The sequence below is a fragment of the Ahaetulla prasina genome, chromosome 14 (genome assembly GCF_028640845.1).
Source record: "Ahaetulla prasina isolate Xishuangbanna chromosome 14, ASM2864084v1, whole genome shotgun sequence".
Taxonomy (NCBI): Eukaryota; Metazoa; Chordata; class Lepidosauria; order Squamata; family Colubridae; genus Ahaetulla; species Ahaetulla prasina.
In genome coordinates, this window is record NC_080552.1 from 3,880,186 (window position 1) to 3,904,469 (window position 24,284).

General features: G+C 45.9%; 1 protein-coding gene across 2 annotated transcripts in view; it reads left to right on the plus strand.

Annotated features, from left to right (window-relative positions):
• The first annotated feature begins 1,365 nt into the window (after positions 1-1,365).
• RAB26 (RAB26, member RAS oncogene family) overlaps positions 1,366-24,284 on the plus strand; it is a 296,965-nt gene continuing 274,046 nt past the window's right edge. For both annotated transcript variants that reach the window (XM_058157076.1, XM_058157075.1), the window contains exons 1-2: positions 1,366-1,687; positions 7,744-7,854. In XM_058157076.1, coding sequence (XP_058013059.1) covers positions 1,469-1,687; positions 7,744-7,854 — 330 coding nt within the window. In that variant the 5' untranslated portion in view covers positions 1,366-1,468. The remainder of the gene's footprint in view (positions 1,688-7,743; positions 7,855-24,284) is intronic.

Below are 24,284 nucleotides of genomic sequence, written 5' to 3' on the forward strand. Positions count from 1 at the left end.
AAACACCACCCAGAACTGAACCGCGCAGGTCAGAAAGAACTAGGAGACGCCCAGGTTATTTGCGTGACTACGTCGAAAAATAACATGTAAATAAATATGTAAATAGAGACAAAGTGTTTTCTGGGAGGGGAGGAGTGTTATGTATTAACAGTTGTACCTTTAAATATTTGAGCGGGAAATCAGCACGTTGCTGATTGGACGAAGCCTCCTGCAGAACTGTATAAAAGGAGAGGTTTTCCCCCAGCCTGTTGCTGGGTTCACCATATATTAAAGAGCTGTTGTCACTACCCTGGTCTCCAGCCTCGTTACTTCCCGAACCTAACAGTAACCCCACCTGGTCACTGTGGATCCAAAATGTTTGGGCTTCTGCCATCTTGATTTTTCTGACACCCCTCAAATTGCAGACTGCAACTTTCTTGTCATTTCTTCTAAGGTGCCAATGTGTTAGGATTGCTTTTAAGAACACTTTGCGGCACAGATGAGCGCAGGAGCCTCGCTTAGGATCTGTCAAGCATCCTGCCAGCTCTTGCACGTTTAGTTTGGCTACTAATTCCTATCAAGATAAAAAGCAGCACATGTTTAGCTGTGTAGACTTCACTGTCTGCCAGCCATTGTTTACTTAGCAATGCTTGATTGCATACAAAAATAATATGACAGGAAACACCTGTTGCACATGAAGCCACTATGGGAACCCAGCACAGTAAGCTTACTCAACAAACCATAGTTAAACCGACCATGCTTCCAGACAGTGTGTTAAAGTAGCTGTTGGTTGGGTTCGCACATCATTGTAAAATCAGGGGGTGGTCCATCAAAGGTCTTGGGTAAAAAGAAGGGTGAAAGCATTCATGGAAGCCAGTTGGGTTGTGTGAACTCTGTCATAGTCCCAGCTGGTTTTAATTTAGACTGTTGTGGGTCATCAAGATAATTGTGGGTCATTAAGAAAACGTGGTTCAGCAAACTAGGACTCGTCCGAGAGGGCCCCTCGATGGTCCTTTTGTGCAATGCGTTTATTTTGCAAATGTGCTTTTTTTGCACGGGGGCTGATGTGGCGTTCTGGCCGGATCCGAAGCGAACTCCAAGAGCGGTCGTGCGAACGCAGGCTCCGCTATCCGGGACTCGCGTCCGAGGAAACTTTTGGGGGGAAGCGCCGCTCCGCAAACGCTCCGGCCCCAGGCAGCGCTCCCCGCTCGCCCCGCGGCTGTCCCGGCCGGAGACCCCGGCGTGGGCTGCGGGGCCAGGCCGTCCCCTCCTCCGCCCTGCCTTCCCCTTCAGGCCGGGCCGGCGGCGAGCCCAACGCCGCTCCCCCGCCCTCTCCGGCAGCGTGGCCGCAGCTCGGGCGCTCCCAGCGGCTGAGAGGCGGGGAGGCGCGGCGGCGGCGGCGGCGGCGGGGCGGGCGCACGGACCGCGCTGCCGAGGACGGGCACCGGACGGGATGCCGGCGGCCGGGACGCCCTGAAGCAGCGCCAGCATGTCCCGCAAGAAGAGCCCCAAGGCCAAGGGCGGCAGCGCCGCGCCCTCCTCCGCCCTGCCCGCCGCCCAGCAACGCGCCGCCGCCGCCGCCGCCGCCTCGTCGGGCGGGCCGGGCAGGGGCTCGGGCGCGGCCCAGGAGGGGGCGGCCAACGGGGTCGCGCTGCCCAGCCGGCCCTCGCTCAGCAGCAGCGGCGAGTTCCACGACGTCGCCTTCAAGGTGAGCGGCGGGCGCGGGCGCGACTTGGCCGGGGCAGCGGGGCTCACCCGGCGTCGTCTACCCACCCAGCCACCCAACCGCTCGACGGACGGAAGGCTGCACCTCGCCCGACCGGCGGCGGGCGTCTTGGGGAGGCTTGGCGGGCGCGAGGGGCTCCTGCCTTCCCCGGCTGGGCTGCAACAGGCGCGTCTGCCGCGAGCGGAGCAAAGATTCGGCGCTCCGAAAGCGGCGGCGGGCTTTTTACCCCAGCCGGTTCCTGCCCCTGCGAAGGTCCCGAGCCGATCCCGAAAGTGCCTGGGCTCCGGGGCATCTCGCGTTGCGCCCGCCGCCGCCTCCGGCTCCGCTCCACTCTCCCTAACCAAACTCTCAGCCGCGAGCAGGTGCCTGAAGCTGCTGCTTGCAGGCGTTGGTGCACGGTTGCGGCCGGAGGTATAGACTGCGCCTGGAGCTGGAAGCTCTTCGCCCCGTGAGAGCTACTCTCCAGCGCTCCCTTGCCCAGCCATCCCCACCTCTGGCGCTGCCAGTTCCGCCTCCCGGCGTACTTTCCCCCCCCTTGAACATCCTTATTTCGGGCGGGGGGGTCTTTCCCACCCAATTGTGTTTGCCTAGCCCAGGACCCTTTGAGGGAAAAAGACGGCACCTTTCCTGATGCCAGTCAGTGGTAAAAGAGCAACCCGGCCAACCAGGGAAGTTTACTTCTGCTCTCCTGGTGGGACAATCCGGGTTTGCACCCGGGAAGGGAGCCCCGGTTTGCTTAAATTAATCCTACGGCCTGGGATGTGCGCACAATACTGATGGCATCTGTACAAGTTGTACGACATGTTTAATTGTAATTCCTGTGGGAATTTACTCAGTGCAGCCTTGGTTCTCTCAGCACACAGAACCAGAGATTGATCCCAGGGGCTGCTTTGCACCGTCCATGGGCAAGAAAAGGAAGGGTGGTGCCGAGAGTGAGACAAACACAAGCAATTAGCAGATAGGAAATCTTGTCCCAGGTTTATCCAACACACAGAGTTGTCTGCAAACATTCTGAGAAATAAAGACACCCCCCCCCCCAATAAGCTCACTTAATGAACTGGTTAGAAAAAGAGGCTTGGAAGGGCCCTATGAGCTCAGTTCTTCACCTTCGTTTATACTGATTCTTGGCATTACATTAAGTGTGTGAATCACGTTTCCTTGATTGGGTTCTGCAGGGAAGGAGCTGGACAGCCTAAGGAGGGTAAAACTTGTGGGTGCTTTACGGTCAGATCACCTACAAGGTGTTGGACTCAGCTAACTGCGTAGTTGGCCATCTCTGTTGTGAGCGTAGTGGTGGAAGGCATCAGGCTAGAAACTGGGAGACCGTGAGTTCTAGTCCCACCTTAGGCACAAAGCCAGGTTCGGTGACCTTGGGCCACTCCCTTACTCTCAGCCCCTGAAAGGAGGCAATGGCAAAGCAGAAAAACCTTGCCAGAAAACCCTGCAGGGTCTTGCCCAGGCGGTCTTTGAGAATCAGACCCAGATGGAAGAATAGGGTGAGAAGTTTCACTTGGTTGATATGGATTCACCTATGTCTCAAAGGTGTTTTTTCCATCAGACAACTGGACTGGTTTTTTTTTTCCTTGAGGAAGAAGAAGAACAAAAAACGTTTCGCTTCTCATCCAAGAAGCTTCATCAGTTGTGATGGCGGGGCGGGGAGGGGAAGTGGGGGAGGAAGGATAGGTACTGACGGTTGAGGTTGGATGGTAGGGGCATGGAAAGATTTTTTTGGGGAGGGGGGGAAATGGAAGGATTGTGGTTGTTGTTTTTTTTTTGCAGTCATCTGGTTGTTCACTCTCTCTTCCTGAGACCTGTTGAGGTTACTTGGGGGTTTATCTGTGCCCTCAGGATCTCCTGAATCAGACTGTGGAAACTTCTTGGAACTGTTACAAGAGGTGCATTGTAGACTAGACACAAGTGGTGTCTTATTCCTCCCCCTTTGTTGAAAGAGGGCTGCTCTTTCGAACCAGTAGTCCTCTCTGTCCATTGCTGTCTTCAAAAGAGGGGCTTTTGTCTTTCAAATGCAGATGGACTGCTGAAACTTGTCCTGATGGCCTTTCATTTCCTACGTGGTGCCATGCGCTTGTGGAGATGCTCAGTCACTCAGGTCATAGTTGTCTCAAAGGTGCCTTTTCAAAAGGCCACTGGACTGTTTTTTTTTCTTGAGAAAGACAAATGAAACATTTTTTTTATTTGTCACAACAGTATATATAAGCATAAGCATGAAAATAACTATATAATATATGAGCATAAGTATTTAATAACTATATTAATATAGTTAATATAGCATAATATATATGAGCATAAGTATTTAATAACTATATTAATTGGATATAATGAAAGGAAACAATAGGACAGGAACGGTAGGCACTTTTGTGCTCTTATGCACGCCCCTTATAGTCTTCTTAGGAATGGGGTGAGGTCAATAGTAGACAGTTTTTGGTTAAAGCTTTGGGGATTTTGAGAAGGGACCGCAGAGTCAGGTAGTGTGTTCCAAGTGTTAATAACTCTGTTGCAGAAGTCATATTTTCTGCAATCAAGATTGAAGCGGTTAACATTAAGTTTAAATCTATTGCTTGCTCTTGTATTGTTGTGATTGAAGCTGAAGAAGTTTTCAACAGGAAGGACATTGCAATAGATGATTCTATGAGTTAAACACAGTCATTTCATTTCTCATCGGGAAAAATGGATGGTGCGGGGCAAGGAGAAGTTCACCAATGGTTTCCCTAAAGCCAAAGCAAATAAGCCAAGAAGAGATTTTTCTGTAGAATCGGGTAGCTTTGCTGTGCTTAGAAAAGAGGGGCATTGATGGAAGAACTGGGTGAGGGTTTTTTTATCCCGAGAGGTGACTTTGGAAATATCAGCCAAGATGTTGAGATGTGGTTTACGCCTGCTCCCCAGCATGATAGCAAAGCAAAGCAAAGAGTATTTTGGGGCCAGGTGAAGCTGAGCTGGCTAGCCAGGCGGAACTGACAGAAACTTCAGGTTCTCTAATGCTAAACTACAGTTCCCAAGAGCCCAGCCAGCAGCAGCATCAACTGGAAGTCTGCCTTCTCTGCCCAAAAGTTGGAGAGGAGTAGAAAGGCTGCCCCAAAGAAGAGGGAGTCAAGCTATTCTCCAAAGCACCCGAGGGCAGGACAAGAAGCAACGGGTGGAAACTAATCAACCTGGAATTAAGGAGAAACTTCCTGAGAATTAGAACAATTAACCAGTGGAACGACTTGCCTCCAGAAGTTGTAAATGCTCCAACACTGGAAGTTTTTAAGAAGAGATTGGATAGCCATTTGTCTGAAATGGAGTAGGGTTTCCTGCCTAAGCAGGGGGTTGAACTAGAAGCTCTCCAAGGTCTATTCTATTCTATTCTATTCTATTCTATTCTATTCTATTCTATTCTATTCTATTCTATTCTATTCTATTCTATTCTATTCTATTCTATTCTATTCTATTCTATTCTATTCTATTCTATTCCTGTTTTTGCTGGAACAGGCCACATTTTGCTATCATCTATGAAGGACATCCTGTTAGAATGGGACAACTCACTGTGGTACAATTTCACACGGGATAACTCAGTGCGATAAATATTATCCGCCACTATTTCTTCGACATTATTTCCATTGACAAACATGGGGGGCGGAAAGTCTAAGAAACAGAGATGGATAAAATTTACTGCATTGAATTATCCTGCATGGAATTGTTCCACGGTGAGTTGACCATGGCAAATTGTCCTAGGCCCACATCTTGTGGTTTGGATCCTTGCTTACTGGAAGTTTTAGCCTCCTGCTTGTTTCCTTTGTGGGTGACAGGAAGATTATGGTTGGTGATCAGGGAAATGCTGGGTAGTCTTGAAAGAGGCCAATTGGGAGAAAATGAGCTTCCCAGCCAAGCCCTCCCCCCCCCCCGCCCGCAGATGAGTAATCTCACAATCTCATCCTCCCCAGCCTGTAGATGGCCTTAGTCAGATAAAGGATAGAATAGAATTTTATTGGCCAAGTGTGATTGGACACACAAGGAATTTGTCTTGGTGCATATGCTCTAAGTGTACATAAAAGAAAAGATACCTTCATCAAGAATCATAAGGTACAACACTTAATGATATAATAGGATACAAATTTAACACTTAATGATACAACACTTAATGATTGTCATAGGCTACAAATAAGCAATCAGGAAACAATATCAGTATAAATCGTACGGATACAAGCAACAAAGTTACAGTCATAAGTGGAAGGAGGTGGGTGATGGGAACGATGAGAAGATTAATAGTAGTGCAGATTGAGTAAATAGTTTGACAGTGTTGAAGGAATTATTTGTTTAGCAGAGTGATGGCCTTCGGGGAAAAACTGTTCTTGTGTCTAGTTGTTCTGGTGTGCAGTGCTCTGTAGCGTCGTTTTGAGGGTAGGAGTTGAAACAGTTTATGTCCAGGATGCGAGGAGTCTGTAAATATTTTCACAGCCCTCTTTTTGACTCGTGCAGTATATAGGTCCTCAATGGCCCAGCGCTAACTGAATTTACACATCATGGTAAGCTCTAGCTTGTTTTAACCAGTCTTTACTGAAGAATGGACATCAGGCTAAGCCAAGCAAAAGAAACCGTGGTTTGGCTTATCTCTGTGTTCCTAATAATAGCGGAGTACAGCTCACCATGTCTGGTTTGTGTGTTTTCAGTAGTTAGTTGTCTCTGCTTGCCCTAAACCAAGAAGTTACCAAGATCTAACATGTCATGTTTTGTCTTTGTTTCTGGTGAACAATTCTCTCTCTGCTGCTTTGGAGATGCAAAGTTGCATGAAGTGTGAGGAGTTTTGGGTTCCAGTCTATCCGAAGCCAGCAGTCCTGTTGTGCAAATAAAGCGAGGGGGTCAAGGAAAAGGTGGGATTGAAACCTAACAATACAATTTAGCCTCCAATAAATAAATTCTAATAAATGCAATTTAGCAAAATGTAGAATTTCAGTAACAGAGTTGTTAATGTCTGGAATGCACTACCAGACTCTGTGGTTTCATCCCAAAACCCCCAAAATTTTAACCTAAGACTATCTACTGTTCACCTCATCCCATTCCTAAGAGGTCTGTAAGGGGCATGCATAAGAGCAGCAGCTTGCATACCGTCCCTGTCCTAATGTTCCCTTTAATTGTATTCATTTTATGTATTCAATTCATACTTATACTTACATATATTATCTAATATGTGCTCGACAAAATAAATAAATAAATAAAAATAAAAATAAAAGCTGGCTGGGAAATTCTGGGAGTTGAAGTCCTCCTGGCTTAAAGTTGCCAAGATTGGAGTCCCCTGCTCCAGAAAATACGATGCCCACCTGACTTGCCACTTAAGAAAAGAGAGCTCTTTCTAAATTGCGCGAAGACAACCTCTTGCAGCCCCTGGTTCTTTTCTTTCTCTCTCTCTCTCTCTCTCTCTCTCTCTCTCTCTCTCTCTCTCTCTCTCTCTGAACATGGATTTAACCCAGCTTGTCTCAGGCTCAACCCATTACAGATGTGAGGCAGGCAGCTCCTGTTTGAGTTGCAGCTGTGTGGGAGCTGCTTCAATCCTATCTTTGTGCTTCCAAGGAAAATTTGTGGGGCTTATCCCAACTCGGAGTTGTCAGAATAAGCCGGTCAGTCTAAATCCCTCAGTTGAGAGAAGGGGGACTTTGCCGTTAGGGAGCGGAATGGTTTTAAGCCAGCCCACATTAGGCAAGAGATGTTAGGTGGCCTGAGGAGCAGAGTTGTCTGAAGCAGGGGTCTCCAACCTTGGTAACTTGAAGACTTGTGGACTTCAACTCCCAGAATTCTTTGCTGGCTGAGGAATTCTGGGAGTTGGAGTCCACAAGTCTTCAAGTTGCCAAGGTTGGAGACCCCTGGTCTGAAGGAAGCTCAACCAGCTTAGGAGATTCTCTGAGACCAGTGGCTAGGCAGCTGTGGACAGTCTGAAGGCAAAGCAGGACTCTTTCCCGTCTCACCTCTCCCCTTGTCCATTGGATCCAGGAGGTCCAAAAGGCCACTGCCATCCCTTCTCATCCCTTCTCCTCCTCTTCCTCCTCCAGGTGATGCTCGTTGGTGACTCCGGAGTCGGCAAGACCTGTTTGCTGGTGCGCTTCAAGGACGGCGCTTTCTTGGCTGGGAGCTTCATTTCGACGGTGGGGATCGATTTCCGGGTAAGTAGCCATGGATGACTTCATTTGGGGCAGAGGCTGCAGCCCCAGAGACCTTGGTGCTCCTGCCAGCTGAACCGGAAGCAGTGGGCTATATCTCCCATTGGGGGCAGGAGAGGGTCTTGGTGGGCTGCCCGCCAAGGATCATCTCTGTCTTGAGACCAGGGAATTATTTATTTATTTTAAATTGTATTTATTTATTTGCTGCCCGTTTTCTCATTTTGAAGTGTCTCTAGGCCAGGGGTCTCCAACCTTGGTCCCTTTAAGACTTGTGGACTTCAACTCCCAGAGTTCCTCAGCCAGCTTTGCTTTGTTGGCTGAGGGACTCTGGGAGTTGAAGTCCACAAGTCTTAAAGGGACCAAGGTTGGAGACCCCTGCTCTAGGCGGCTTACAGCATAGAAATATTAACATCATCAAAAATAAATAGTTCATGGATAAAAATCTTCCCTTTGGGTCTAATGGAAAAAGACCTGGAGGAAAAAAACAACAACTTGGAACTTTGTTCCTATTAAGTGTTGACAGCAGCAGAACTATTTATTGTATGTACGCTCAAAAATGGGAGGACACTTCGATTCCCACCATGGGCGAATGGTTTGCGGAAGTTGATGGAGTTGGCAGAAATGGCAAAATTGACTGTTTTGGTTAAAGAAAATGGAAGTACTTTTGTATCCCCATGGAGACAAAGCTTCTGAACTTTCTGCTTGAGGTGGAAAAGAATGAAACGTTGATTTTGGGTTTTGCTGATTAGATTGATAGATCCTTAGAGAAATGGCTAGTTTGTATTACTGTGAAAAAACAAAAAGTTGTGATTTGATTTGAGAGTCAGAAGTCAATATTTCGGTTTTTCTTTTCTTTTCTTTCTTATCCTCCCTCACTTCTCTTCCCCCTCTTTCCCTCCCACCCTTTTCCTATTTACTTTCATATTTTGTATCTTATTTTATTCTATAATATAACCCAATAAAAAATATCCTAGAAAATGCCCGTTGACTGAGTAAGCCGTTTTGCCTTGAACCTTCCACCTGCTTGTTGCTCAGGGATGTTGGACTCCCAAAAAGGGGTCTGTGAGGAAGGGAGTTTCCTTCTTGCCTGTTGTTCCATGTTGGAGGCAGCTATGGGGCTGTAGGACTCCCTGCTGTTAAAAAAAAAGAAACCAACACCCTTTTCTGAACACGGGCCCACTCTCTTGGGCACCGTGCGACTGGCTGCCCAGTGGGAATTGGACTGAGAGCCTGTTTGGCTGCTCAAGCGTTGCCAGTTGGAGGCAGGAGGGTCCTGGCTGCTCGCTCGGCCCCAGCTGCGGAGGCATTTCTGGGCTTCTTGGAAAGCTGTTTCTTGCTTAGTCTGTTCTGCAAAATCAAAAAGCCCCTGGATGAAAGAGGAAAATGTTTTCTCTCTGTCAAGCATTTCTAATTAAAATAATAATAATAATAATAATAATAATAATAATAATAATAATAACAACAACAACAATAAAAGACTTCATTTCAAGTCTTTGGATAGCTGGCCCAGAATGTTTCCAAATCATAGTTCTGGAGCGGAACCTCTGTGCTTCTCCCTACCGGTGGGTGTCATTTCCCAAAGTGGTCGGTTCTGGTGCTGAAGGGGCAGCTGCTGGGTTGGCATTCCATACGGGCTCTTTCTGGGAGAAATTTTATTTATTTATTTATTTTATTTATTTGTCACAACAGCATATATAAGCATAAGCATGAAATAACTATACGATATATAAGCATAAATATAATCATAAGTATGTGATTATAATTAATGCTTTACCCGGGAGGGTTGGTAGCGCCTGCCAATGTGGGCAGCAGCCGTTTTGAAAACAAGTTGTCGCTGATTTATTATTCATGCAGTTGAAGGAGATTTGTCTTCTCTTGTTCAACCACCTTACATGACCAAAGAGGAGAAAAGGAGGAAGAGAGAGGGGGCCCTATTTGTGTGGGGCTGCCCTAGACCTTCATCCCTGTTTCAACAGCAGGCAGAGAGGATTAATTCCCCCCCAGAACGCTCTTGTCCAGGGGAAAGCTTGGCTGCAAATGGATCTGGGCTGTTGGGGCAAATAGAGAGTCCTCTGTAACAGGGGTCTCCAACCTTGGTCACTTTAAGACTTGTGGACTTCAACCCCCAGAGTTGAATTCTGGGGAGTTGAAGTCCACAAGTCTTAAAATGGCCAAGGTTGGAGACCCCTGCTCTGTAAGGGACAATGTTGGCTGCAGATAGCATTTTTCTAAAGCTAGCCTCTCTCTTTGTGGGCCAGAAGTAGGAACAGGGTTGGTGGGTCCATCGGAAGCTCTTCCTGAGGGGAACCGTTGGTCTGTCACACCAGCGAAGATCTTTCTGGGGATTGAGGCGGCTGGTATTGTCAAATCTGCCGTAAACTGGATTTCAAGGGTAAGCCAGGGAATGGCACCATTCGCTTTGGAATAGTGCAGAGTTTGGCTGCAGTAAATGGGCTGCAAAAGGCAGGAAGTCGGATTCCAAAGCAGATGCGCCTTTATAGCTGTGCAGCCTTCAAAAATGATTCAGATGCAGAGCTTCGGAATTGGCCCCTGAGTGGCATCTCTTGGCTGCAGGGAGCCCAGGAAAAAAAAAAGGGGGGATGTGTCTGCTTTAAGGAGAAGCCAGGGGTGCTGCGCCAGAGTGATTGTTCAAAACGCTAATTCCAGATCACTCTTTTCTGCTGATGGTTCTGCAGAACTTGTTCCAAGCGTGGGATGTTAAAAAAAGGGGAAACTGTGAGAAGGGTGGAGAAAACATTTCTTTCTTTCTTTCTTTCTTTCTTTCTTTCTTTCTTTCTTTCTTTCTTTCTTTCTTTCTTTCTTTCTTTCTTTCTTTCTTTCTTTCTTTCTCTTCCTTCCCTCCCTCCCCCTTCTCTTTCTCTCTCTCTCTTTCTTTCTCTTTGTTCCTTCCTTCCTTCCCTCCCTCCCTCCTTCCCTCCCTCCCTTCTCTCTCTCTCTCTTCTCTTTCTTTCTCTCTTTTTTCCTTCCTTCCTTCCCTCCTTCCCTCCTTCCTTCCTTCCTTCCTTCCTTCCTTCCTTCCTTCCTTCCTCCCTCCCTCCCTCCCTCCCTCCCTCCCTCTCTCTCTCTCACACACTCTCTCTCTCTCTTTCCTCTTACAATGGGAGAAAATCAGAATGTAATCAAACATGGCTCCGTGCTTGGCTTCACACAAGAGCTTGACCTCTAAAAGTGGAAAGATGCAACACAGTGAGAGAAAACGCACAGCAAGGAACAGAGCCGGCTAGCTAGCAGGTGCAGCTCTCGGTCTTTGCTTGCATGTGCTGCTCAAGTCCCTCCCTTTCTTCACTATCTCTTGTCCTGTGGCTACTCATGAGAGTTTGTACTCCCCTCCCCCTCATTTAAATTTCCTCTTTGGCATTATTTTGCTAAGGTATCAGGTTAAAACCTCGTTTTTGCTTGGTTTTTATTCTTTGGCAGCCTTTTAGATCTCTAACAGATGCATGGATACAGAAGTCTCTTCAATGCAGACTTTAAAACTCTTTGGGTCTTCTTAATGCCTCTTCTTCCTGCTTATGAAATGGTCACCCAGATGGACCCCTGGCCAGCCCCTCTAACCACCCCATCCAAGAGTTCCTGAGCTCTTACCCCTTAGCTTGCCTTTGGGTGTTTTTTTTTTTTTTTATTGAAAGAGTTTTAAAAAAACAAAAACATTTTTCCCCCCCTCCTCCCATCTGGGAGCTTATCTGGGGCCTGATTACTGCTTGGAAATCAGCGAAGAGAGAGGTGGTCCAGTTTTAAAGTTACGGGAAACTTTTTAAAAACGTAGTGTGAGAAGTAATCATGGAGGGTCTTCTGGCAGTGTTAGGAATCCCAGAAGGAGAATTTTTTAAAAAAACAAACTAATAAAGCATCTAGAATCCTAGTTACAGTGAGCAACGTGACCCATCAATTTCTCATCAGCTGAACAGATTGTTCTCAGAGTCCTTGAGCAGGAGAACATCGCTGTTTCCTCCTGCCGCTCGGATCTTGGTGGTGGTTGCATTTTTATTTTTGACCTTCCTTTCTGAAAATCGGGGGGCTGAGGGGAATCGGAACCTCTTGAAGTAACTAGCAGGGCTGTTTTCCCACCGCTGGTTGCGGGAAGCATCTTTGCTTGGAAAATGCCCTGCCCTGTTCCAATTACTGAAATACAGTTGCATCTAAAAATCCCACCGTGCTGCAAATGAACATTGGTCAACTTCCCCATGGAACAAACTGTTCTCCCTTTTAAAAGCAAGCTCAGCTTTGTTTGAGATTTTTTTTTCTTTTTAAAAAAGCAGCTTTTTACCCTTAATCAGATTGCATTTTTCTGAGATGCTTCCCCAATCTTTGGGGATTTGCAAAGACGCTTTGGGTTCCCGCGGAAAGCTTTTCCAGTGTGCGTTTTATGCTAGATGGCTTTCCAATTTCCCCAGGATCTATAATTGCTCTTTCCCAATTACATGATTACCAAACATTTTAGATCATCATTTTATAAATATGACCATAAATCAGAAATGGTTTTAAAGTCTGGCAGATGTATTTGTCTGAACAGCTAATGGCAGTTCTGAATGTAAGATAAATCGTTCCAAAGAGCGATCAGTCAACAAAAACTCTGCCTCTTCCATTACCATGTTTTTTGTAGATTAAAAAAAAAAAAATAATTGGGAGGAATCTGGTAGCCATGGTGCTACCAGACCCCGCCTGATTTTTTGCTATTAACGCAGCTCTCCTCCTACAGTGTCTGACTGGTTTTAAGTCATACATGGATACTCAGCATTGTGCAGAGTGCAGAAAAGAAGTAAGAAATAGTAAACTAAAGAAACTGTAGGAATAAAATTAAAGAAAAATAACATAAACTAAAACTAGTTTAGAAACTGTCCATAGTTTTCTAGCCCTACGAATCATCCTAGACTAGAACATGTATACGTAAGCTCAGTGTATCTCAACTTTTGCAAGTATGAGACATGTGGACTTCAATTCCCAGAATTCCCCAGCCAGCTATGCTAATAAGAATGCTATGCTGCAAACGTGGGTGAATTGAATTGAATATACAGGTAAAACCATTCACTTAGCAGTCCATTTATTGTTAATAGGTGCTTTACTTCCATCATATAGCTTTCTCATCATGTTCAAGACCCAATCTTCAACTCTTTATGTCTGAGAAAAAACTTCAAGTAATTTCCTTTATCGAACACTTTCTCTAAATCGATAACTTTGAAACGGCCTTGATTTTTATAGCAATCATTGATTTATATGGATTTTTAAAAACTCATCCCTGTCCTCTTTCACTTTAACATTTTATCAAGCATCTTTTTTCCTATTTCCTTTGGTATAATTTCATCTAATTATCGCAGTACTGTCTAATGTCTATGCATATTAATCAGTGGTGAAATCCAATTTTTTTACTACCGATTCTGTGGGCATGGCTTGGTGGGCGTGGTGTGGCTTGGTGGGCGTGGCAGGAGAAGGATACTGCAAAATCTCCATTCCCACCCCACTCCAGAGAAAGGATACTGCAAAATCCCCATTCCCTCCCCACTCCTTCGGGAAGGATATTGCAAAATCTCCATTCCCAACAGTGGTGGGTTTCAAATCTTTTTACTATCAGTTCTGTGGGCGTGGCTTGGTGGGCATGGCAGGGGAAGGATACGGTCAAAACTCCATTCCCACCCCACTCCAGGGGAAGGTACTGCAAAATCCCCATTTCTTCCCAATCAGCTGGGACTCGGGAGGCAGAGAATAGATGGGGGCGGCGCCACTCAGAATTTTTACTACCACTTCTCCGAACTACTCAAAATTTCCACTACCGGTTCTCCAGAACCGGTCAGAACCTGCTGAAACCCACCTCTGAACCCAACTCCTGGAGGGAAGGATATTGCAAAATCTCCATTCCCTCCCCACTCTGGGGCCAGCCAGAGGTAGAATTTGCCAGTTCTCCAAGCTACTCAAAATTTCTGCTACCGGTTCTCCAGAACCTGTCAGAACCTGCTGGATTTCACCCCTGATATTAACCCATATAGTGTGGCTGTGGTATTATTACTTATCCTTTTTATCTTCTTTACTGCCCCCTCTAATTGGCATTGTGATTATGATTATTCTGTTGCTTTGTATGTGCACTGAGAGCTTCTGCACCGGAGGCAAATTCCATGTGTCAGACTTGGTCCAATAAAGTAAAAGTAGTCCTCAATGTATGACTACAATTGAGCCCAATTTTGGTTTTGGTAAGCGAGACAGTTGTTAAGTGAATTTTGCCCCATTTTACAACCTTTGTTGCCACTGTTGTTAAGTGAATCACTATGGTTGTTAACTTAAGAACATGGTTGCTAAGTGAATTTGGCTTCCCCATTGACTTTGCTTGTCAGAAGGTCACCAAACGGGATCACGTGACCCCGGGACACTGCGACCGTCATAAATAAGAGTCAAGGCTTTCAATTTTGATCACGTAACCATGGAAATGCTGCAATGGTTCTAAGCATGTAAGTCATTATTTTCCCCAGTGTTGTTGTAACTTCCATCGGTCACTAAACAAATTGTTATAAATCAAGGACTACTTGTGCTCAATTCAATTCACCCACGTTTGCAGCATTTTGTAATTTTTATTTTACTCTGTTCCAAGCTTTTTACATCCTCTTTTATCCCTACTTTTATCCTCACTTTTCTTTCATTCTGCTTGGGTATTATTCTGTCATTTAATGACAGATTAATCTTTTTATCAGTCATTTAAACTTTTTCATAAAAGGCCCTCTCCCTCCCTCCCTCCCTCTCTCTCCCCCTCCTCTCTCTCCAGAGGATTGAAATAATCTCTAGGGTTTTTTGCAATGCTTGTTATGCTATTGTTCTTTCATTCTTATTTCTTTCACAATTTTATAAATAGACTAATGTTTGAACCATGTATTTAAAACAGACCTTTTTTCTAAACAAATATACTTACCGATGTCATTCCTTCCAAATTGCTCAATTGCTTTTCCCTTTTGGCCTTTACGTAATTAAACAGAAAAAAAAAGATAAGAAAACAGTGAAACAACTCAATATATAAGGAACTATATATTCTTATACACTGCAGAAAAATGTAAATGGATATATAGTGTATTATGCAACAGTGTCAATTAAGAATGAGCATATTTCTTTGTAATCATTCATACGAGTGGTGGGTTGACCCGGTTCAGATTGGTTCTTGCCAACCAGTAGTAAAACCGGGGGGGGGGAGGCTCTGCCCACCGACCCTAACATCATCACGAAGTGTGCGCACGCAAGCAAAGCAATTGCATGTGCGTGACTCCCACTGTGAACCGGTAATAAAGGTAAGTAGAACCCACCCCTGAATCATACAGCATCCATCCATCTATCTATCTATCTATCTATCTATCTATCTATCTATCTATCTATCTATCTATCTATCTATCCATCCATCCATCCATCCATCCATCCATCTATCTATCTATCTATCTATCTATCTATCTATCTATCCATCCATCCATCCATCTATCCATCTATCTATCCATCTATCTATCTATCTATCCATCCATCCATCCATCCATCCATCCATCCATCCATCCATCCATCCATCCATCATCTATCTATCTATCTATCTATCTATCTATCTATCTATCTATCTATCTATCTATCTATCTCTTAGTTTTTACTGATCACTTTTTCTGAATTCGCACATCTTCTTTCCACGGCTCCCTTCGCATCGCCTAACGGAATTTTTTCCTTTAGGAATTCTTCACTTAGAAAGTTCCGAATTTCTTCCCAAAATCCAACTCTGATTTTCTTCCCCCCATTCTCATTATAGTGTAGCATGGAATGACCAGCCTCCTGTGAGCGTGAATGAAAAGAGGAATCCATAGCAACCCACTTTGATATAACTATAACTTTTGATATATATTTAGCCCTTTCATTCATAACTAAACTACTTTGCATCAAACTGCATTGTCTCAAAGGTGCTTTTTCAAAAGGAAACAGGACTGTTTTTTTCCTTGAGGAAGAAAAAGATGTTTCGCTTCTCATCCAAGAAGCTTCATCGGTTCTGGTAGGAGGGGTAGGGGCGGGGCAGTTCTGATAGGATGGGGGGGAGGGGTTTGGAAGGATCATATTTCTTTCCAAGTGGCTTCAAGAGCTCTCAGGGAGAGTGCTAAGGATCAGATGACTGCAAAGAAATAAGATCCTTCCTTTGCTCCCACCATCCTGCCAGAACCGATGAAGCTTCTTGGATGAGAAGCGAAATGTTTTCTTCTTCCTCAAGGAAAAAACAGTCCAGTTGTCTTTTGGGGAAAAGAAAAACACCTTTGAGACAGCCAAGACCTGGATGACTGAGAATCTCCACAGAGATCAAATCACATTCTGTTGTGGCCCACCAGCTGCCAGCGAAGTTGGCGGCAGACTCAGATGATGAGGAGGTTGGGGAGGAACTTGGCCCAGTGCTGGAGTCTGGGGAAAGCTCTAATGGATGCTCTGAGTTGGAACCAGAGATAAAGCCAGGGCTGTCCAACATTTCCCAGCCACCGGAGAGGCAACTGCCTTTGGAGGCTGAGATGACTGAGGAGGAAGAGCAACTGGGGCCTGTTCCAGATGCACGTATGTGCAGAGCAGTTAGGAGAGGAGAACAACGGAGGACAAGGTGTCTCAACTCAGGAAGCAAGGCAAACGTGGATGCTGAATGGCCGCTCCTTGGCTGGGGAATAAATAGAAGGAAAGGGGAGTGGTGGTTGTAGGAGACAACCGTTCGGATTTCTGGAGATTTTGCTTATCGTGTTTTGTGCCTCAGAGACTGCTGGCCAGAACTTAATTTACAGCTTTGCAACTGGAAGCTCCCAGCCTGGCAATTATCGCAAGGAACTGATAAGGTCTGTTACTCCAGTTAACACTTTGAAGGATTATTGCCTGGACTTTTCCGGTGTGTGAATGCCATTAATTCACAGGAGATAATAAAGAGGGGTTTTTCGGGACAAGGAGTCTGTTTCTTGTTTTTGCTAAGGCTGGGTCAGATGTATTACATCTTTCCCTTCCTTTTAGCTTCACAGATCGGAAACATATTCAGAGTGGCAGTTTTCCACGGCCTTCATTGGGGGGATTCTGCCTTTGGTCAACCCAGACTTCCATCAACCTGCTTTTCAGTAAGGTAGAGAAGGGGTAAAAGTAAAGGTTCTCCTCGCACATATGCGCTAATCGTTCCCGACTCTAGGGGGTGGTGCTCATCTCTGTTACAAAGCCGAAGAGCCATCACTATCTGAAGACGTCTCCGTGGTCATGTGGCCGGCATGACTCAATGCCAAAGGTGCATGGAATACTGTTATCTTCCCACCAAAAGTGGTCCCTATTTTTTCTACTTGCATTTTTACGTGCTTTCGAAACTGCTAGGTTGGCAAAAGCTGGGACAACTAACGGGGGCTCACCCCGTTACACGGCAGCACTAGGGATTCGAACTGCTGAATTGCCGACCTTTAGATCGACAAGCTCAACGTCGTAGCCCCTGAGCCACCGCGTAGTAGTGCAGCCTAATCAGGCAGCATACCTGTGAATGGTAAGGATGTTGCTGCTCAGGTTTGGGGCAGTAAACCTCAATTGCAACCAAACCCCAGTTTTCTCATGAATGTGCTCCTGTTATTTTAGGAGGGTTTAGTCTACTGATTTTTTGATTTTTTTTTTGCAATCCAGCATTCTGTTGCCTCTTGTTACTAACCAGGAGGTGCATGCAGGGCACTGACTCACTTGCAGGATGCAAGACATCCTTATCATTTTAAGACTAAATGGTTTGGGGGAAAATCCTACCTTTCTATAGAGTCTTAGAGATGACTTCAGAGGAAATGGGCAGAGGCGAACGTTGGAAAGATCCTTCCCAAGAGAAAAAGCAGGAGAAGGAAGTTTGCCTTGGCTGTACCCTTCTTCCCTGGGGCAGAAGAGGGAGGGGAACCTGGCCAGAATTTTGGGTTTCTGTGGCTATAACTGTCAAGTGCAGGAAATCAGAAGTCCAGGCAGTTCAAATGAACATAGGTTTATTGTATGCGAATGCTCTCTCCAAGAATCTGAACGACTAACGGTCAAAGCCACTTGGAGGTATATAAGAGTCAGCGGAATTCAAAATGGGCTGAACTGCCATCACTTGTGGGTGTGAAAGGACTCAAGATTGATAATCCATTTGATCCAGTGGTGAAATCTGATTTTTTTTTACTACCAGTTCTGTGGGTGTGGCTTGGTGGGCGTGGTAAGGGAAGGATACTGCAAAATCTCCATTGCCACCCCCACTCCAGGGGGAAGGATATTGCAAAATCTCCATTCCCACCCCACTGTGGGGCCAGCCAGAGGTGGTATTTGCCGGTTCTCCAAACTGCTCAAAATTTCCACTACCGGTTCTTTAGAACCTGTGAAAACCTGCTGGATTTCACTCCTGATTGGACTCCTCCTTTGAGTTCTGCCTGGTCATCATTTACAATAACCCAGGCATCATTGCAGAGTCTACTTTGGCTGTTGCCTGATCATATCTACCTGGAGGGCGGCACCTTCTTTTCAGAATAACAGAATTGGAAGAGACCCTGGAGGTCTTCTCTCAGTTTTGCAGAGCTACTGGACATGCATACACACACACACACACACACACACACACACACACACACACAAACACAAATACAAACACACACACACACAAGCACACACTTACATTCTAAGCTTCTTGTTTTTTTTTTGTAAGAGGAATTTCCCTTTAAGGGCCTTTTGCCCCGGGACTTGTTTTCTAAAAGGAGGTTGCAGATTCTGTGCAATAAATAATTCCATTTAACAAGCTTTGTTTCGCTTGCACTAAACTGGTCCCAAACCCGAATCTGTCTTAAAATCATCTAAATTATTGATTGGAATACATCAGATTGCCTGCTTCTTATAGCTTTAGGCAATCAAAACAACGGTTAGCTCCTTTCCCCACATTTCAATTTTGCTTGAGGCTGTCCATTGTTGGATGGTAGCAGGTAGATGCCAGGAGGGCTTTGCTCCTTGTAAGATGTAAAAATTGGGGTGTGGAGAAAGAATTTGGGCTGGAATGTCAGATCTAGAGACAGTGCCATGAGAAGAACCTATCCTGGCTTCTCTGTCCACACTTTAAACTTCTATTACCATGTTTCTCCGAAAATAAGACCCTATCTTATATTTTTTTGAACCCTGAAATAAGGTCTTATTGCCATTCGCTCAAAAGCCTGATTGGGCTTATTATCAGGGGATGTCTTGTTTGGGGGGAAACAGGGTACTACTCAGAGCTGATGCCAAGGGGCAAGCGTAGAAGAGCGGGTCTAGGACTTTTCGCCTAGACTTTTCGGTCACTCTGTTTCTCTGTTTAGGCAAGGGTATATCTCTGGAAGGATGACCCAATGGGGCATGGGTTGTCTAGACCAGGGGTCTTCAACCTTGGCAACTTTAAGCCTGGCGGACTTTAACTCCCAGAATTCTGGGAGTTGAAGTCCGCCAGGCTTAAAGTTGCCAAGGTTGAAGACCCCTGGTCTAGGGAGCCTATATAATTCCAACTTAATGTACACCAGTCCTTTATAACCTGGTATTCACTGAGTGACCTTAACTACAATTCAGTAACAGTAACAGAGTTGGAAGGGACCTTGGAGGTCATCTAATCCAACCCCCTGCTCATGCAGGAGACCTGTACTAGGGATTCGAACCGTCCAACTGCCGACCTTTCTGATTGACAAGCTCAGTCTCTTAGTCACTGAGCCACCCAAATCCACTGTGAGTTTAGTTGGTTTCCCTAGCATGACTATCCTGTGGGTCTATTTGCTCCTGCAGGAAAAGCTGCAGTATTTAACAGAAAATAACAGTAGAAGAGTTGAAAGGGACCTTGGAGGTCTTCTAGTCCAACCCCCTGCTCAAGCAGGAAACCCTCAACCATTTCAGACAAACGGTTGTTCAATCTTTTCTTTAAAAAGTCTCCAATGTTGGAGTGCCTACAACTTTTGGACAGAAGCTGTTCCACTGATTGATAGTTCTAACTGTCAGGAAATTTCTCCTTAATTCCAGGTTGCTTCTCTCCTGGAATAGTTTCCATCCGTTGCTTCCTGTCCTGCCTTCAGGTGCTTTGGAGAATAGGTTGACCTGCTCTTCTTTATGGCAACCTGTATGCAATTTAGTTGCATCAAAAGCTGCAAAGCTCAGGAGCAGGCTGTGGTAGCTGATGGGTGCTCACAGATCCTTGCACATTGATTGTGTTTTCATCACCTTTTTCCTCTTGAAATGGGGCAGCCATTTCGCACCTGCGGCAGCCCCTTCTCCCCCCTCCCTGATGGGTTTTGTTACCTGCTCTGGGTGCTTCAGCATCCCTTGGCCGCAGCCAGCCCCAGCAGGCAGTGAGACGATTGCATCTTCTCTTCTGAATTATGAAAAGGGCCTGAGATTTGATTTTTGATTGAACCGGTGCAATGGCTTGTTTCGAGTTGCGGAGCAGATGTCTCTCTTCCTGCGAATGGACCGGAGGCCTTTGTTCTGGTGGCTCCTTGGGGAGGGGGAATGTGGTTATTAGCAGTTAATTTGCTTTTCTCCCATAAAATACCCTGTCAACGTGTTTGAGACTTTGGGCTTCTCAGTCAGAGAAAATTTAGTTCATTTTTGCTCAGTGGAGGCCTTAATTAAGCCATCAGAAGGGTGACAAGATTTAAACAGGGTCTGATTCACTGCATAATAAAAAGTGAAATACTTCACCTTTTTCCTTCCTAAATGGAAAAGCTGAGCTGCAAATGTACTTTTGCTTTGGGGCGGGGGGGGGGGTGCTGTCACCTGATGCCTCTGCACAAAATTCCGAAGAGTTATTTTCCTATTGTGAGCAAAAATTACTTCCAGGTAATGAAATGGGGGAAAACGTTTTGCAAATGGATGATATCAAGAAGGATTTTTTTTTTTTTACTGCTCATCCGGTGAGCTGTTTTAATATGTTTCCTTCCTTGAAGTCCTTGAAGCAGCAAAAAGGTATGATGACACAATTTGTGCTGTCCTAACAGCCAGCCTCTGTTCTTATTCAGAGAATAAGAGGGGGTTTGTCCTTACAGTTTTTTTTGATTGTCCTCCCTTTGGTTTCGCTGATATTGGCTGAGTGGGGCAAAGCAGCTCTCTGTTGCCCTCCTGAATGTTGTGGTGTGTTGGTGTTGAAGAGAATGCATGGATGACCTTGAGGAAGGGGGAGAAGAGTTCCTGCCCAAGGACTGGTCAGAGAAAAGGGGTAGTAAGAGCCTCCAGTCGCTTAATGGTTGGAGAAAGAAACTAAGGAAGGATTCACCCTCGTGGAGCGAGCAATAAAAGTGGAAGTGGGAAGTATTGTATTTTCAGTCTTGCAAGATTCGGTTAATGTCATCTTACAATGATGTAGATTTACCCCCATCTGGTCATGTGTGTCCTGTCTGGTTTACCTGTCAATCTTGCAAGTTTGAAAATACAAACGTTCCATCTTCCACTTTTAATTGTTTGCTCCATTAGGATGGACCTTTGCTTAGTTTCTTTCTTTGACCACTTAGGGCAGGGGTCTCCAACCTTGGTCCCTTTAAGACTTGTGGACTTCAACTCCCAGAGTCCCTCAGCCAGCAAAGCTGGGAGTTGAAGTCCACAATTCTTAAAGGGACCAAGGTTGGAGACCCCTGAGTTAGGGCGCCTGCTCCTCTTCTGTCATTGTTCCTAAGCAGTATCCTTGGTCCCCTTTGCTCAAGGTCATTGATGCATGTGTTACATCTTACAGGAGGGACCTTGGAGGTCTTCTAGTCCAACCCACTGCCCAAGGCATGAAACCTTATAAACCTGGTCTACAGAACCCGAGAAGTCAGCGACCTGGCCCTTCTCTTTCATCAGAATCATCAGTGGATGTGATTTTACAGATTATAGATTAACAGAATTGGAAGAGACCTCGTAGGTCATCTAGTCCACCATCTCCCCTGCCCAAGCAGACCCTACACCATTTTTGACAGATGGCAGTCCAGTCTCTTCTTGAAATTTTCATTGATGCCCCAAAATTTCTGTGGTTGCCACTTAATATTTCTGCCAAAAACTGAGATGAAAAGTCGAGGCAGCAAACAACTAAGGAAGTGACAAAATGATGCATCCCTTCCTGCCCCAATTAAAGCCACAGAAACAAGCCCTGGTCAGCAGTGGACAATTGGTACTTCTTAGAAATGTGGATGTTTTTTTTCTGGCGATGATCTGTTGCCCAATTAGCCTCGGTCATCAAGAGAAGCCAGGGCTCTTCCAAAGAGTGCCAAAAGAAATCTAAGGCTGTTTCACAAGACCAGCATGCGGCTCAGGGGTGAAATTCAAAAATTTTCTCTACCGGTTCTGTGGGTGTGGCTTGGTGGGCATGGCAGGGGAAGGATACTGCAAAATCCCCATTCCCTCCCCACTCTGGGGCCAACCAGAGGTGGCATTTGCCGGTTCTCTGAACTACTCAAAATTTCTGCTACCAGTTCTCCAGAACCTGTCAGAACCTGCTGGATTTCACCCCTGATGTGGCTAGGAAGCCTACTTAAGAACTCATCTGCCCTTCTTAAAAATCGCAGGCATCTTTTCTGGGCAGCTGCCCACAAAACCCAAGCACCCTGCCGAAATCAGGATGGGCAAGGAAAGAGCACCAACCAGGGGTGTGTCCTTTCCCCTGAAAGTGGCCAACGGGCTATTGGGTCATTAACTAACAGAGTTGGAAGGGACCTTGTAGGTCATCTAGTCCAACCCCCCCGCCCAAGCAGGAGACAACTACACCATTTCTGACAGATGGCAGTCCAGTCTCCTCTTGAAAGCTTCCAGTGATGAGATTATCACAGTCCCTGCCAAAGAACCACAAATCGTGAGAAGGCCTGTATTGGAAGAAGGTGGAAAAGCACAATGGACTGGAGAAATGCCCAGGTAGGCAGGTTCAGCCGTGGGTGAGAGGAAGGCAGCGTCCTGAGGGCAAAGCCTCTGTGGCTCAGACTGGTACGACAGTCTGTTATTAACACAGCTGCCTGCAATTACTGCAGGTTCTAGTCCCACCAGGCCCAAGGTTGACTCAGCCTTCCATCCTTTATAAGGTAGGTAAAACGAGGACCCAGATTGTTGGGGGCAATAAGTTGACTTTGTATATAATATACAAATGGATGAAGACTATTGCTAACATAGTGTAAGCCGCCTTGAGTCTTCGGAGAAGGGCGGGATATAAATGCAAATTAAAAAAAAAAAACAGGAGTTCTCTAGGGATCCTGTGGGTCAGCTCTAGTGGGAGGTATCCCAGCTGACTTTTCTGGCTTTTTCTGGGCAGTCTTCCTAACCTGCCTTTGCTGGATATGCAATAATGTCATTGTGCCAAAGGAGGGAGAGGACAAATTGCTTGTTTATTCATGTCAGAAAATCACGATTAAAATAAGGCATATTATACGACCGTCGTTCTCAACCTTTTCGTCACCAGGTTCCCCCTTTAAATACCTGGTGTGGCCATGGATCCTGGCCACGGTTCCCCAAGACCGAACTCACGATTTAAATCACAACATTTCTTCAAGCCTTCGCGGACCCCCATGATGGCATCACGGTTCCCCCCCCCAGCGGCCCACGGACCACAACTTGAGAACCACTGCTACATCATACAAAAATTTAAAATATGAACTACAAGGTTAAAACACGTACAAATTAAAGAGAACCAGCTGCATGAATTGTGCTATGTCGTGTTGCCATGAGATCCTCAAGCGCACACTGATCGGAACAAAAGGGCAGGGATAACATATGTGGTGTTGTCTGTATGTCACCACAATCGTGACGAGCAGAAGTTCCTTTTGTTCAAAGTGTCTTCAACAATTTCCATATGACCAAGTTTTTGTCAGACCCAGGATCCTCCAGCCCCTCTGCTGGTTCCATCCAGGGTTGGTTCTTGGTAGCTTTTCACAGATCCAGACTGCTTTCAAATTCTTCAAAGAAATGTCTAAGTTGTCACCCCTTTGATTGGACTTGTCTTTCTTTTTTAAAAAAAACACCACAAGATAGCTGACTTGTTGTGACTCCAGACCCCGAACCTGGCCCCATGCCCGAAAGTGACTCCGAGAGTGAGGGGGAAGGGCTGGTGAGGCTTACCTCGGGAGCACCAATTCCTTTGGCTCAGCTCCAGGAGCCAGAACCAGACCAGTCAGAGGACGTAATGAGGCCGTCATCCCCTGATTCCTCCCTTCCCCAGGCTACGCCTTCAGACCCAGCTGATAATAATAATAATCAAGCTTGGCTTGACCCGCGCTTCAGAAGATTAGAGAGGCGGCGTCATCAAAAGGAAGGCTGGGGCAGGAGCCCCACCCCACAGGATATATAAGGAGCTTTGGGACTGCTCTCACTCCACGGGAAGCAAAAGTTTAGCTGAACCGTTTCAAAAAGAGCTGAAAGTCTTGCTACGTGAGTCATTTGTTTGAACTTTGGCAGGCAGCTGCAATTTCTCTGCCAGGACTGATAAGAGCCGTGAATCCACTGGCTGAAGG